Source organism: Aptenodytes forsteri, unplaced genomic scaffold (assembly GCF_000699145.1).
Source record: "Aptenodytes forsteri isolate BGI_AS27 unplaced genomic scaffold, ASM69914v1 Scaffold325, whole genome shotgun sequence".
Taxonomy (NCBI): domain Eukaryota; kingdom Metazoa; phylum Chordata; class Aves; order Sphenisciformes; family Spheniscidae; genus Aptenodytes; species Aptenodytes forsteri.
In genome coordinates, this window is record NW_008795575.1 from 1,694,312 (window position 1) to 1,710,598 (window position 16,287).

General features: G+C 47.0%; 1 protein-coding gene across 1 annotated transcript in view; it reads left to right on the top strand.

Moving 5' to 3' along the window:
- The window catches only part of PAPPA (pappalysin 1), a 181,665-nt gene that overhangs the window by 158,639 nt on the left and 6,739 nt on the right, over positions 1-16,287 (top strand). The window contains exons 19-21 of the mRNA XM_009282252.2: positions 88-197; positions 6,825-6,896; positions 10,798-10,896. Coding sequence (XP_009280527.1) covers positions 88-197; positions 6,825-6,896; positions 10,798-10,896 — 281 coding nt within the window. The remainder of the gene's footprint in view (positions 1-87; positions 198-6,824; positions 6,897-10,797; positions 10,897-16,287) is intronic.

Below are 16,287 nucleotides of genomic sequence, written 5' to 3' on the forward strand. Positions count from 1 at the left end.
TTCTGTCCTTCAGCTGGAAGGATGCTGAAAGGGTCAGAAGCTGCTTGCTTTATCCTTTAGCTTTATCCTCTCTTGTGTTTTGTGCAGGCGCAGAGTGTACCACCTCATGTCTGGATCACAGTCACGAGCCCATCCTCCTGCGTGTGAATGAGACTGTGCAAGACATCCAGCACTGGATGAACCCTCAAAGAGTGAAGGTCAGTGCCTGATGATTTCACTAACTAGGTCCCTTGTTGCATGTTTATGTGCAGTGAGTGAACACCGTTACCCGCGGTTCGTTCAATGAGGGGAATACATGGGGAATTCTGCCCTTTCAAAGAGAATTCCTGATTTTTATTGTGTCTTTGCATGTTGTTCTGGTAACATGGTGGCTTTCTCTCCAAGTTGCTTTCTCTCTGTGATTTCCCAGTGAAAGTCAGTTCAAGGTAAAGGCCCCACATCGGTGTGCTCAGATCCGCCCAGCACCTACAGTGGGTCTGAGCTGGAAACATGATTCATTACACAGGAAGATGTGATGGACAGTGAGAGAAAGGGCACTGGCCAGGTTTTATTTTCTTCCTCCTGTTCAGTATTTTGCATTCTTTGGGTGGCAGGGCTGGATTTTTCTGCACTGCTTTTGGATGACAAAAGAAGCTGATACAGAAGGTATTTCATTTCCCCAACCAGCAGAGCTGGCTGAGTCCTCCCCCCGCCCCTTCGCCCACATGCGAGAGATGCCTGCTCAGCACAGCCCCTTCCAGAGGTCACCACTTCTTCCTCCTGCCTGCTGCAAATGCACAGGCAGCACTAACCGTTCACGGCACTCCGTCCCGTGTGCCCTCCAGCACATGCCAGCATCGGTCTGCCCTGATGGGGACATGCACACCCATGTACAGTGTCTTGCACACACGCTCACCCCTGCACACACGTGCCACTTGCAGCAAATAGCTGCTTGGTTTCATGCCTGCACTGGGATACCTGTGGGAGACACACTCATCTACCTCTTTCTGAAAACCCTCATGCCATCTACACAAATGTGCCCTCCTGCCTAGAAACGCGTGTAACCAGGCGCTTGTGCCTACGCAGTATTTCTGCAGGTGTAGATGTTTATCGGGACATGCTCAAGTGCATGTCAGAAGACGCTGGCACATCACGTGTCACCAGGGTGCAGGTTGCTGGTGGTGCTTGAGCAAACACTGTCGGCTTTTGTATACTTGGCCCTGGCATTGCAGGAGTCCGTTTTACACACTTGAACTCCATTTAGGAGGAGAACAAGCAGCCAACACAGTCCCAGCATGTCCTGAGCAGCTTTGGCAGTCTATTTGCTTCTCTACATGCCTAAATATGTACCCACGGTTTGGGATTTTTGAAATCTGGCCTTGGCTGTGGGTAGCGAGCCTCTCCAAAAATCTCCGCCACTTTATACTTCCCTGTTTCACACGGAGCAATAGAATAAATCCTGGAAAGGGGTGGGGAACCGAAGTCCAGAGAATACGACAAGCTCGCAGTGTCCTTCCCAGCTTCCCATTCACTCCAGACGCTGAGATTATATTACTGCCTAAGCCTAGGCTTTGCCAAGTTTCTAGCATGAAACATAAAGAAAACCCCTATCTCTGTATTAGGGGCAATTTCTCACTGGCCCTTTCCCGAGTGCTAGACTTTAAAGTGGTTTTGTAATTCATGGTGAAATAAAGTGACAGCTTCCCTCCCGTTCTCTGCTGTGCTCCTTCGTTTATTGATGTGGGTACGCAGAGGGAGCTGTAACGAGTTTGATACCTGCAGGTCTCTGGAGGGCTCATTAGGCAGCAGGGAAAACATATAGTAGTAAAGGGGGAGATGAGGGGAGTGAGGGATGGAGGAGAAATCATGGTTTCCAAGGGTACAGTGGTAAATAAGACCTTTTTTGCCCTGATGGTGAGGATCTTGCAAGAGCTTTAGGCTGCAAGCAGATACAACTTTGACCCCACAAACACTGTGTAACTAGAGGGTGAGATTTGGGCTTGAAAACTTGTGTTGGGACGTGGAGGGGAGCCTTTAGGAGGCGAGCAGGATGATGCTGAGACATGCTGGAGGGGACTTTTTTGGTAGCTGTAAAACATCCATCTTACTCAACTCTCCAGATAAGAGGATGTCACCCACAGGGAGCGGTGCCTTGCAGGGTGCCACTGAGGAAAATGCTGCTGCTGGTGGGACCGGGAAGACCCTGGAGAGACGGGACTGGGATGCCTTAGGGGAAGGTCCCCATGGCAATGTGTTATATATCATTAATAATATGTGTCTCTATTTACGGTCAGTGACAGCTTGCTGTTGTGCCATACGAGTAAAGCGAGCAGCTGGTTGCATTTACACGGCAAGTCTTTGTGGATCTGAAAGTACTTGAATGACGCAAAGGAAACACTTTTAGTTACTTAATTTCAGGCACAAGTAATGTACCAATGAGTGCAGTATGAGAAGCAGATAAAGGCAGGACCGATCTCTGGAGCTTACCTTTGAGAGGACAGGCACAGATAAAACACAGGGAGAGCCGGCAAGAAAAAAAAATATTTGTGTGTAGCTGCTCAAGCAACAGATGTTATGGAAGCGAAGTGGGAAGAGGGAACCGTCCCTCCTCTGGGGGTTTAGAGCAGAGCTGTGCAAATCACTTGATTTTTCGGTTTGCTGGAAGTTCTGACAAATTAAAAAAAAAAAGTTTTCTCCTAATCAAAGTGACTTTTTTGTTGTGATTTTTGGTGAACCAAAAAATTGGAGAAGAAACCATGTTGGTTTGAACATAACGTAGCATTTCATTTCCAAGGATTTTTTTAAACTTTTTGTTTAATGAAAATGAAAAAAACTGAGAAATTAAATGTCCTCTCAAAGGAACAACAACAATAGAGATTTCATTTTGAAGAGTGTCTAAATGTTACTGTGTTTTTCAGAAGTGGTTTAGGCTGAGTTGCTTTGTTGGGTCTGAAACAGTTTGCCAAAATCAGTGCAAGTTGGCAGTGTCTTCCAAATCAGTATTTTCAGCAGGAAAAAAAAAAGATCACCTGAAATCTTCTGTGTGTCTGTTGTTCTGCAGTGGGCCGTGTTCGGAGCAACCATTGCTGTTCCCATGATTTCCCATTTACCATGCGCATGCAAGGGGCAGCGAGCTGTTGAAGACACCTATAGATAGAGCTGCCAAGGCTGACTACGCAGGCAGTGAAGAGAAAAAAGTGAAATATCGCAGAAAGACAGCTTGACAGCTCTTTCCCACTGACTGCAGAGAAACAGGGCAGACACCTGATTTCTTAGGTTGTCTGAATTTGGGTCCTTGCCTTTGTGCTGAGCAGGAACAGGGAATTCTCTCCCCTATTCATTTAAGCTTTGCAGTTTTCCTCCTGCCTTCCCCTCTCCTCTTTCTGTGAGTGTTGGGCTCATTTTGCAGGCAGGGAAACTGAGTCACAGGGCAGTGAAATGACTTATTGCAGTGTGGTGGCTCAGCGCCCAGGAAGGCAGGACTTCCCACCCTGTCTGTAGCTACAGGAGGAAACAGCCACAAAGCGCCGTGTCTCCCCTCCCTTGGCAGCAGTGGCTGATCCCCTCACCACCGCGACATTAAGCCCACGGCTAATTGTCATGTTCATTTAGTGCCTGAGGAGAGAGTTAGCTGAGACCAGTAGATGCCAGTCCCTGGGCTTTAGCCCTGGGGGACACTTGACCCATCTAAGGTGGAGGAGAGCTCTCCACCGGCCTCTCTTGGGGAAACCTAATCCCCTCTGCAGCCCGCAAATGGTTGACATCATTGTGTTAGTCCCACCGTGGGAGGGAAGCACCGTGACCGGAGGCACTAGGTCTTCCCTCACAAGGAGAAAATGACAGCTTGATTTGCTTTCTTGGCTCTTTGTTACCTACTGTGGGAGCGCATCCCAGTTTCCTCTCCCTTTGCAGCAGATGGAGTCACAGCCACCAAACCGCAGATGTAGCTGGATGGCGTTTCTGGGATGGGGACAGGACCAAAGTCAGTACACCCGGCTGCGCAGCATGGCCCGCGCAGGAGGGCAGCTGTGCTGCACAAGCTGATGTATGAGGGAAGCCAGGGCCATGAGGGCGGCATATGTCACTGCAGCAGCTTGGAGCACGCGGCGGCACAGGGAAGGGATGGGGCTCGCAGAGGCAGCGGCCAGACGGGCTTTGTCCCCCATGCACCGCCTGGCATGTGTCGGATGCAGTCCTTCCATCCACCTCTTACTGCATCCTTTGTTGGCCTTATGAGTCCACCTCCCTTTCTGCGCACACTGGTGCCATCGAATCCTGGTCGCATCCCGCGGTAGTGCTGCCTATATCCCTCCTTGCTTGCTTTTTATACATTTGTTTATCTCAGTTGCCCCATGCAGCACCCTATGGCACCTCTGTGCCTGTTTGCACCGCAAGAGGCAGGAACGATGCCCAGCAATCTGAATCTTCCCCAGTTTCTCAATTTTCCCACTCAGTCTCTCCCTCTACCCACATCCCCTTCTCCCATCCCATTGCACACCACACACCACAGCAGCAGCCTGAGGGTACAAACGGACTGGGTGGTGGGAATCCAGGGTTTGGAAAACCAGCAGGAGGAGCCAGGACCATGGCCGAGGGCCCTTCCCTGAGCGTACTCTGCTTCCAGCTCCGTGAGCGTTAGCAGGATTGAATTCAGCTGGAGTAGCTCTAAAAGTAACATCTGAGGAGAGGGCAAAGTAACTGGGACTAAGCCATTGGCAGGTACCACTCAAGAGCAGTGTGAATGTCCCACTGACCCAGTGATTAATCTAGCACAAGGTCAACTGGCTCTCCTACGCTATGGAAAGTGGCCCGGGGCTGCACTCCCTTTCCCTGGAGGCTGTCCAGCCGAAGGCTGTGCAGCCCTTGGGATTGAGGACGACCTTGAGTGCGAGCTCCGAGGAGATCACCATCCTAGCAGAGACTTCGCCTTCCATCCATTCCTCTAAGGGAGGATGCTGGGGTTTTAATACTGGGAAGGTCAGGAAAGTAGTCAGTGCATCTTCTGCAAGGGAGTGCTCTCACTTGGAAACCTCCTTTCAGGAGCCTGCTTCAGGGCTATTCGGCTCCTTTTGCTAGCTCTAAATACTCACACACATTCACACATATAGAGAGGTTTTGTAAATATTGATGCTTCTTACCAGGGGAATGTGAGATGCTCTTTGGAAGTGCACTTCTACTTATTGTCTGGCTGGCTTTGGATATGGGAGGCAAACGCCTGAGTTTTTCTACTTCAGTTTAATTCTTGGGTTCAAATGCTCTTGAACTGCTTCCTTTACTCTCCCCCCTCCCAGTCTGTTGACTGCCTTGTTTATTTTGAAACCTAGAAAAGTTTCCTTTCTTTTGCCTCTGAAGTGCAATAAACAGAAGAGGGGAAAAAAAAAAAAAAAAAAAAAAAAAAAAAAAAAAAAAAAAAAAAAAAAAAAAAAAAAAAAAAAAAAAAAAAAAAAAAAAAAAAAAAAAAAAAAAAAAAAAAAAAAAAAAAAAAAAAAAAAAAAAAAAAAAAAAAAAAAAAAAAAAAAAAAAAAAAAAAATCTCACCATTTGTGGCAGGCAACATTTGTGGCAGGCAACAGCCTGGAAATCTCCAGCTGTCTGTCCAGAGCGCGCTGGGGGAACGTCTGACACCGCAGGGCCCCCGCACCTTGCAGCCTCCTTCCTGGGGGATAAACAACGTCCTCCCCCCTCGCCCGACCACTTCTCCACTCACACAGACGGGCCCTGTTGCGAGGCAGGTGGGGCAAGCCGGGCTTGACTAATAGTGGAAAATCCGAGAGCATCGGAAAGATAAACAGCCCAAGTCAGATAGTATAAAAGTCCTTTTTCTAGCACATGCCAGGTAAGCCTCAAATGACAGAAACTGTAAAAATATGCTGAGGTTCCCCTGCAGATGGATTAAATTAGCCCTCAAATAAACAGGGGAAGGGATGGCTCGTGCGTCAGGTCTTCCCAAATGTTAATCCCTTCCTTCCCCAGGCCTCCATCCAACCCCAACCCCTGCCCTTGGGCAAGTGCTTATGTGTTCGTCTTGCCCAGCTGGAGATCGTAGTGTTTCATCCATGGATGATAACCCAAAATGAATGTTGTGCTGGTGAATGGATGGGAGAGTCCCACCACCTAGACCTCCGTGATATTGAACCTTCATCTCCACTGACTGGCCAAACTTTTCATCCACTCTTAAAATCTAAGTTTCCATGTCTACAGCCAAACAACGGCTGCCCTGGGTGTGTCATCATTGAGTAGGCTGGTCATCATTTTTGCCCAAAACTAGGCACTCCAGAATTTATTATAAATACAGAAATTATTATAAAGCTCATACAATGTAGCAGATGATGCTGTCCTTTCTGGGGGTTATTCTGATGGCATCTAGGGGAAGGTGCTTCCATTTAAGATCTAAAGGATGGTGCGAAAATGTATCTGAAAATCCACCTTTAGCATCTTCAAGAAGTGCAGTTACGATGAGTAGAGAAAGAAAACAAGGTTTTGCGGCACCAAAGAAATCCCTCAATTAATTCCAAAAATGTCTCCCCCCCTACCCAAAAGCAAGACAGTGGACCTGTGCCTTTGCCATTCCCTGCCACGTTCCCCCACCATGGTGAAATATTGGACATGACATTTTAGGAGAACCTTAAATATTATTTTAATCTCAAATGTTCTGTTATTGCAAGTGTCAAGTCCAACACTTCTTGTAAATACCTGGAGGACAGCCAGGTCCTGAGAACACAAGAGGTGTTAGGAACTGAACTTCATTGGTTAAGTACAGGAGAGCCATAGGAGCCAGCGCTGACTTTCTGTACACTGATTTCTTTGTCTTAACCTGTTTTTTTTTTTTCTTCTCCTCCCCTCCAGAGCGTTGTCTGCACAGCAGGACTCAAGTGGTACCCTCACCCTTCCCTGATTCATTGTGTCAAAGGCTGCGAGGTGAGCTTTCGTGTTAGCTCAGGTGGTCCCTGCTTGCTCTCCTAAGTGTTACAGTAACAGTCACTGCAGTCACCTGGGCTGTAAATGCTGTTTTTCAAGTGGGGCAAACAGCCTTTTGCCCTGACTGTCCTATCAAACAGACTGTGATCTCCTGCATCAGTTCTGACTGATGCAGTTCTGTCGCTCAGTGGTGAAACTGGTGGTTTTCCTAGAGCCGATGGTTGGGTGACTCTCACAGGAGTCAACCCATCAAGTGGCTCAACAACATTGGTAGACTGTCAGAATTTCCCAGGATCTGGGAATTTCTGGGAAGTTGCAAAAACCTTCAGTTGTTTTTCCTTGATTTTGTCATCTTATTAGAGGGCCAATTCTTTCCAGGGCCAGGGAGGCTTTGGGCTTTGGTGTGTGCAGATAAACTTTAGGAAAGCCAGAGGCAGAAATTATACCACTGGGTGGACAGCACAGTTGGACAGTGAGCAAATCACACATCCCTCCACTGTGCACCTCCGTCTGGACCAGAAAAAAAAAAAAATCAGAAAAATGTGGTTACATTTCAGCTGTGATACATTTTTGCAGTCTTGTGTGTTATTTGAAAAAAATAATTATTTTGAAGGATGTTGTTTCTGCTGGCAACAGTCTTTGAAAAGTCTGAGAAGTCTTAAGATGCTCTCAGTGGTTAATCAGGGCTGGAGCACCTCTCTCATGGTCATGGTGCTCATGCAGTTTCCGTCATGCCAGCCCTTGAGTATCTCACCCATGTCAAGAAGTCAATCCTTGCGGTGCCTCTGTAAGGCTGGGAAGCTTCATGCCCGTTTTAGAAATGGGATAGCTCACAGGCAGAGGGATAGATGGCTGCTTTGGTTACGTGGATGGGCAGTGGAAGGGCTGTGTCTTGACCCCACATCTCCTGACTTTCTGCAGCACTGACTGGGCTCTCAGCACCCAGTAACCCAATTTTACAAGCGCATTGAAGTTATTTGCCCAGAATGGCAGAACATGGCACAGAACTCCTAAATCTGACACGAAACTCTAGACCATATTGCTGTGCAACGTGATTTGTCTTGAAGTGACAGACAGGTTTCCTTTGCATACAAATGTTGGGCCCGAGAGGGTAATAACTCTCCAACAATGTAATAGTTTCTGTCTAGTTGTTCCCTAAATGAAAAGCATTCTGCTGTCAGTGCTTTGAATGTCATAAGCCATCTCACGCATTACATTCATGCAGGCTGGCTAGGTGCCCTTATTCTCCAAAGAGAGCTAAAATAACATCCAGCGACCATTAAGAAATGCCATTCAGGTGCTGATGCACCATTGGGTATCCATTCTCCTGCTGCTTAAGGATAGTTGTTACTGAGGCAAACTTTGCAATGATGTAATAATTTACCAGAAGCCATTATTACTGACATGCTTTTTCTCAGCATTTTCTTCCCTTCCATCACTGTTAATTGCCAGGCCCCTCTGCATCAATAGGAACCTTCTTCTTTTCATCATTCATTCAGCAGTGTCACTGCATCGCAATCTATCATCTTGGAAGGCTTTGCCCAGACAATTGATAATGGCCTCTAGCATCATTTTTAGAGCATGATGCTTCCAGGATCCACGAATGGGCCAGCGCTTGTTCTCTGGCATTAAGATTTCAGAAGAAATGCTATCTTCACCAAGCCTTTTTTCACGACTATGGAAACAGGGAATAATAAGCCAGTAGGTCAATAATACTGGGCCATTAAGCTGATACAATCCCCAATGTATTAATATCCTTAGCATTAGGGAGGGTTCCCTGAATAGAAGGCTGTAAGCAGGGCATTATTTTACTCTTGGCTATCACACTGGTAACCCAAACTGCTGCTGCAATGTGATTTTTTGTCGCTCCCTAGTGGCAGGAATAGAGGTTTTTGAGTCAGCCCCGTACTCGGCAGCTAACTTAGGTGTTTCAGTAGAAAACTGGTCTCCCTGGACTACCTGTCTAGTCCTCCAAAAATATAGGAGCGCTAAGATATGCATGAAGGCCTCTAGAGACCTCACCCTCTACAGCCAGGTCTCCAAGGTCTGCCAAATGAGGATTTTGGTACCAAATCAGAATAGATGTTATTTGTCCCATTCTTCTCCTCCAAAGGACCGACTTGCCTACTCTGTGCCAGTGCAAATGAAAGGCAAATTCTTCCACAAGTTTCTTTTATTGATTTTCCAGTGTTCATAGGTGTAGGGTACAGGCATAGGCATGGAAAATGAAAGGCAAGCCTTTCTGGACAGGCAGGTACAGCCAGGCAATACAAAGGAAACATGGAGAAGCCTACAAAATGTCTTGGGAGGTTGGGCAAAGTTCACGTTTTTGAATATGACCAGGTTGGCATAAAAATATCTCTCCATCTACTTATAAATCATTCTCTTTTAACTCTTAGCATATTAATTAAATTGGAAGGGCGTTTGCAAGTCAAAGTCTTTGCCTGTATAAATAAGTCAAGCTCTGTGGAAGTCAATGGAGTTAAGCCAGTTCACAGGGATGGGAGCCTCACCCTGTGACTCTGATTTCCTTGTCAGCATCTGTAGTATTTGCATGTAGCTAAACAAGTGACACGCAATGAGACAGTTACCTCCTGGTAGTCCTGCTCTGGTCCGATATTGCCATCATTGCCTGGGTTTCCTATACCCTGATAGAAATAAATTTGCAAAACATCAGCAGGAAAAGCCTGCGTCTGCACCACTCCACAGTGTCCATTTCAATACTGATGAGCATAGGCATGGGGAGAGCGCGGCGAGCTCTCATTGCTGGTTCTTCAGGTATTTATCATCAGGGAGACTCTGGTACTGCAATTGCTGCAAAATCCTCCCAGAAAACCTCCACAAGCCTCCCCACCCGCTCTGCAATGATGCCTTCTTGTAGGAGAGTCCCTGGTGTGTTTTTCACAGTGCAGAATAAATGAATTTTCCAAAGAGCAGATAAAATGGGAATGGCCCCATGAGCCTCTGCATGTAAGAAGTGTTACAGAGATATAACTCTGCTCTCTGCTCTCTGCTGAGCATCCATTTTTCTGAGCTTTCAGAGCTGCCTGGGTTTCTCGTACCTGGCATGGGCCTTTTTTAGCACAGTTTTGACTTCCAAGAAAGACTTTTGTACTTGCTGACCAGGAGGGCTCCAACGTGTAATGAAAAACCAGACTTCAAGCCTTTTCTTCAGAGTCGTGATTATTATTCAGGTCCTGTGCAGCACATAGACTAGTGATCACATTGCACAGACTAGTGACCACATTTTCTTTTTCAAGGTGATTTATGAATTTTACTTAATAGCTCTCCGCAACGTCCCTCTGAATAATTGCCATTATCCCAGCTCTGAGCCGTGGAGCGGAGGGAGATTACGTGTCGTGGCCAAGGTCACACCACACTGCTGGTCGGAGAACGAGAGCACGTGGTCCCTGTGCTGAGCTCAGACCACTTCCATTTCTCTTTGTGATCTGTTTTGTGCCCTCAGTGCTGGCACTTGTTGCATAGTTAGGAGAACTGTGGTGGAAAGTACAGCTATTAAAAGCAAGCCAGTTTCGCTGCTATACATAACCTTCTTCTTATCCCACATAGTTTCGGAAGGTTAGCTTAAAATTATCAAAAGGTGCCACAATTTTAGATGCCTTGATGCTGTCTCTGGGCCTAGTCAAATTAATATTCCTGAAGCATCATCTTATGTGGGATGTGAAAAGCCAACAAGGGCTCATTTCCCTCCCATCTAGTGTCCTTTTTTTTCTGTCTGCTTTGAAGGGAAAGGGGAATGATTATCTCTTGCTTTTCAGGGCAGTTGGTAATGTTACAAACTGTACGGTTCCTTCAAGTCTTCATGTTTTCCTTCTGACATATTGTTACAGGTTTTATCCATGTCGCATTCTCAGTCTTTTTCTGCTTTTTCCTTTTTCAGCCTTTCATGGGGGACAACTACTGTGACTCCATCAACAACCGAGCCTTCTGCAACTACGATGGTGGGGACTGCTGTGCCTCAACAGTCAAGACCAAAAAGGTAGGGATGCCCCTTCCTCTTTTCCCTGGGAATTCCTTGGTGAGTGCTGCTTTGCACCTGGAAAAATGTTATTTTTGCTAGAAGAGGGGAGTTCCAAAGACTCAGAAGGACCTTCAGTGCAGGCATCAGCTCACCATAGGCACTGAGTCCTTGTTGGTTCATTTTGAAGTTCTCTCTTGATATGCGTGTGCACTTCCCATCATAACCCGCTTTATACCTGTGCAAGGCAGGTTCTTAAAGTGGTCAGAGGTGTTCATTCATTCTTATTGTAAATAAACCCTAGCTTCTCTATAGGCAAAGGCTGGCTCCCTCCAAAACCCTGGGGCATGTTCATCAGAAAAGCTACTGCTCAGGAGACCTTCACACAGAAACACCGAGAAGGGTATATTTCCCCGTCCTGATATCCACCGTCAATGCTCAAAAGGGAAACTAAAGTTTAGGAGTCATTGGGAAAAGAACGGAGATCAAAATGAAAGCATCACTGTAGGTCCATACTTTGATCCGTGTGTACCCACGTGTGCATGGCTGGCTGACCGTCCCATCTCCAAAGCGATAGAGTGGGACAGAGAGGAGTGTGGAGCAGGGCAGCAGGGCTGAGCAGAGATGTGAAATATCTTCTGCACAAACAGAGACCACATAGACCAGGACCTGCAAATCTTGCAAAAGAGACAGTGGGCATGGTTAGTGGCAGAGATTTGTAAAAACATTATTTAATGCAGGGAGGATGCTTAGGAAAATAAAATCCGCTGTTTCTTATCACACAGCAGTGAGGGGGTGAAATGGTAATTACCTGGAAGCAGGATCCAAACAAGCGAAAGAAAGTGCTTATTTGCACAATGTGTATTTGAATGATAGGATGCATTGCCACAGAGTATTATTAAGAACAAAAATATATTTGAAGTCAAAAAGAGAATAGGCACATTCGTGGAGGTTAGCTCCACCAGTGGCTATTAGTCACTGTGATCTGGATGCAGTATCTGGCTCAGGAATATCTAAACCTTTGACTGCTTGAGCCCAGGGAAGGATCCCTCCACACATTCCCCTTTTTTTATGCTTCTTTTAACACCCATTTCTGGCCACTGTTAGAGACAGGAGATGAGCGATGGAGCTTGTGGTTTGAAGCAGTACAACATTTCATGTGTTTCTAACCAGGATAGATTTTGAACTTGTTTCCCAAAGAAAGGAAAGAAAATTTTAGCCTCTGCCATGAGAGATGTTTACCTTGTCTTCAAGATTTGAGTGTAGATCAGAATGAAGAAAATCCAGCTATGTTAAGTATCTGATATATATTAATAAATAAAAAAAATGGAGAACAGACAGAGGGAGCTTGGGCTCAGCATATGGCATCATCCATTTCACCCATCTGAGGAAGAAGGTCCTCTCTACCGCAGCTGAGGGACTGAAGACCTCTCTGCAGGCAACAGTCCTTTCTAAGACAGCTTTTGCTGGAGGTTTCTTTTCCTTGGTTCAGCCAAAGATCTCTTACCAGTACAGCACTGTGGGCTGTCTCTGGCCTATCTGGGAACACTGGGGAAGGGAAGTGAACATGTCTTGGCAAGTGGAAGGAGTTCATTTCTCCACTGAGGAAGAGGTGGGGGAAGAGGTAGTTTTCCTAAATGTGCTTTTTTGGACACTTTTTCCCCTGTATTGCTGTGTTTCTTTTGCGAGTGTCCCTGGAAGCCACGTGCTGGGAGGGAAGCACGGGCAGGTGAGCTTCTCTGTTCCCCAAGGGTGGAGTAGGGCATGGAGAGCCCCTACGAGGCTCCCTGCTGAGATGACCACTGCGGAGATGAGCAGGGTGACAGGCAGCAGCTCATCTTCAGTGTCGTCTCCAAGAAGAGATACCTATCTCTGGCTGATTTTCCACCTCCTTGGGAGGAGAAGCCCCAGGGCAGGCACGGCTTGCTTGTTGACCTCTGCTGGGAGGGCAGAGCTGGAAGTGCCCGGTAGCTCAGCATGGCGTAGGTCTTCTCCTCCTACAACAGTCTGCCTGGGAAACTTTATCTCACTGCCTCCAGGCTTGAGAGCAGGGGATGAAAAATCCCAAGAGGTGCCAGAGGAATGGAAGTGAGGTGGCCGGGAGGGGACTGACCCAAACCAGCTCCTCAGGACAGGAGCTAAGGGCATAACTTATTGCTGGGGTGGGGATGGGACTGAAACACAAGGGATGTGAGTGCCGAACTGAGGGGTAGAGGGATAGGATTAAGGTTTGGGAGCAGAATTTATTGCTGGGCAGGGAGTTGAGACAGAGTAGGATCTGCACAGAGTCGTGAGCACTTACCAGCCAGGCGAGTCACGCTCAAAATATCTGCTGCTTCACTGCCACCCAGAAACAAAGCGACCACCCAAGAGGGGGAAAGCGCTTTATAGCCCAGTCGGTTACTGGTTTCTGTGCTAAAACTGCCCGATGCAAAGGGCAAGTGGTTCAGAAACAGGCAGCTGGTCATGTGTCTGATGCATTTCCCCCATGGAGGGGGAGGTTTTGTAGCTTTTTGGAGATAATTCTGCTTCCACTGACTTCATTGGGAACGGTACCTTTGTGACCACGGGAATTAGACTTGCCCTAGTCTGTACTTTAGAAACCCCCATCGTAGAGATCCCACGGTTTGAGGGCTGAACCACAGAGTCCATCGCTTCCTTGACACGCATTCAGCTTCCAAAGTCTTCTCCTCTCTCCCAAAACACCAACAACATCCCAGGACCTGAACAAGGCACTCAGGAGGAGTGAGAAAACCACCTTCTCCTGGGACCTTCCATGCCAAAAGCAAGATGCTAAGTCCCAGTTTATTACATTTATAGGGTAAAGGGGGGAATAATAACCCAGCCGGTGGGGCCATGGCGTCAAGAAGAGGCGGCAGGCAGCACCTCTCTGCCTGCAAAGCGGCTGCCGACACCTGCGGCAGCAGCCGTGGGGCCGCGGGTCTCGGCTCTGCAAGTTATTTTCCCATCTGAGGCCTTTGACTGGGACCAGATTTCAGGCAAGGCTGTTCAAATACAGCCCTCCCTTTGAAGAGGTTTATGAGTGGAGCGTTACAGGAGATATTCCAAAGGGAAAAACAATGAAAGGTGAGAGAAAAGGGAGCTGAATAAAAATACTCTGCATACCAGATCCTTCCAGCACAGTTTGCCACCTACTTAAAAAGGCACAGTTTTAAAATACACATTGGGTGTAAAAGCCAAAAACCTGGAGGAGACGTAGGGAGGGGCGAGTCCAGCTCTGTTAATTCCAATACCAGATGAGGATGTATTTTCATACGGTTGTAGAAAGAGCGAGACACATGAAAGAGACTGCTTTGCTCCTTTTCTTTCAGGATTACATACTATGTGGCAGATGTGTCAGTCTTTTAAAGCCCCTGCAAGTTTACCCATAAATGTCTAACATTTATGCAACACCTGTTTTTCTCCCAAAATGTCACAGGACATTTTACAAGCTTTAGATCTATCATCTTTTCACCGTTGCAGCCATTGCTGAGGTGACACATGGTTCACATTTAACAGAACATAGCAACTCCACACATTATTTTAGGAAAGGGCTGAAGATTAACATTGAATCATGTGAAGATTCAGGAGTTAACAATCAAGTAAGAGCTGGCTTCAGATCTTTAGTGTCCGCAAACTGTCAAGACTTAAGTTTCAGTGCAATCCCCCTACCCTCCCAAAAGCGTTTTCAGCTGCACACAATGCTGTGAACCAGGCTGTGTGAAAGCAAAATTATTCAACCCATATTCACTTTAATTCTGAGCCTTCTCACTTAACATGAGACTTTGCACGCTCCTGTTTTGTTGCCCTGAAAAATGCACAAGAGAATTCCATGCAGCATTTGCTTAGGTCACGTTTTCCCTTTGCATTTGAGCATTAGCAGCAAATGACCTTGTGCATTTCTGCAGCGAGAGGGGAACAGAGCCGTGTGACTTATCTGACCAACTGCCGACTAATCAGTGCTGCTGCTTAGATAGGAAATAATGAGTATTTGCCCTGCACTATTCACAATCAGGCTAGAGAGCTTAAAAGAAATCATTAAAGACCTCTTTTGAATGCTACAAACGGCAACGAATAAATTCAGTCATATTCTGGGCATAAATTCGAGGCAACTGCAGTCAGCAAGCAGGAAAAAGAGACATTCGTCAGCTTAATTCTTTGTTGTGCACTAATTGATCAGCATCCCCCTGCAGTGGGCAAGAAGCCAGGGCAGGCGCAGGGACGAGTGCCACCCAAGGAAGCAGGGACGCGCGTCCTGCGACGCCGGACAGCGCAGCCCCGGGCAGGTGGGCTGCGTGGGGAGCAGGGGGCCGGCGGCAGGGTTTGCAGTTGGGGCAGAGGACGGGGCTGCGCTGCTCGCAGCTTGCCCTGTGCATGACCCAGGAGCAGCTTTGAGAGACAGGAAGGCCATTGCCGGCCAACCTCCAAGGGAGAGAAAGCTTCTGTTGTGTGTCTGGAGGGGATAAAGTCTTCCGTGAAGGACAAAGCAAAATCCCATCTCCTTTTAATCTTCCTACCCTCCTGACCCAGCACAGGTTGCCAGCTTCCTTCTGCCTGGCTGCTCTAGGAAGCTGCTGCTTGCTTTGTATCCTGCCGCAGATAAAAGAAGACACTATTTTTTAAAACATTAAATACGTGACACTGCTAAAGTGAGAAAAATAAATAACCTGGGCATAACTGGCTGTCTCTGGGCTGGCGGCCGCCTGCGAGGAACTCCTGGGGCATGCGACATTGCAGGGAGAGAAGGTTATGGCTATTTCTTTCCGATTCGTTTCAGGAAATCTTCTCTTTAGTCGCTGTTCTCCTTCATTTCTTTTCTCTTCCACTTCCCCATTTACAAGTTTCCCCTGTCTAGAAAGGCCTTGCAGAAATCAGGGATGTCTCTCTTTAGGCTCTGCTTACGTACTTTGTTCCAGACTCGGATTGCAGATTTGCTTAGTTGAAGATTCTGCAGCCTGGTCCCTGCAAATTTAAATAGAATTTGTCGTTTTAAAATTCCCCCAACTTAAACCATTTGAAAGTGCAACCTTTCATCTGTCTTTCTTCTCTGCCTTTCCTTTTCATTGTATAAGGAGTAAACCTACTGCTCCCGTGAGAAAAACCTGTCTCATTCAGTTATCACTTGGGTTTTCCCTCAACGGATTTGCCCCATAGCACTTAGAAAAGAAAAAGAAAAATCATCCTGGCAAAAATTCCCATCTCAAATGCCGCCCCTTCAGCCTCTTGACATTTCTGTCCAACACCTTGGAGAGGAAAACCAGCAAGTGCCTCGGTGGAAAACAAATGAGGACTTGCCGTAGATAGAGGACTGTGTGGGATTCATCCAAAGCTTTGCTTATCTAAAAGATAGGCAAGTTATCAAAACCTCTTCAGAGACTTATGGCTGAGAATTCAAGGCCTAAAGAAAGGAGC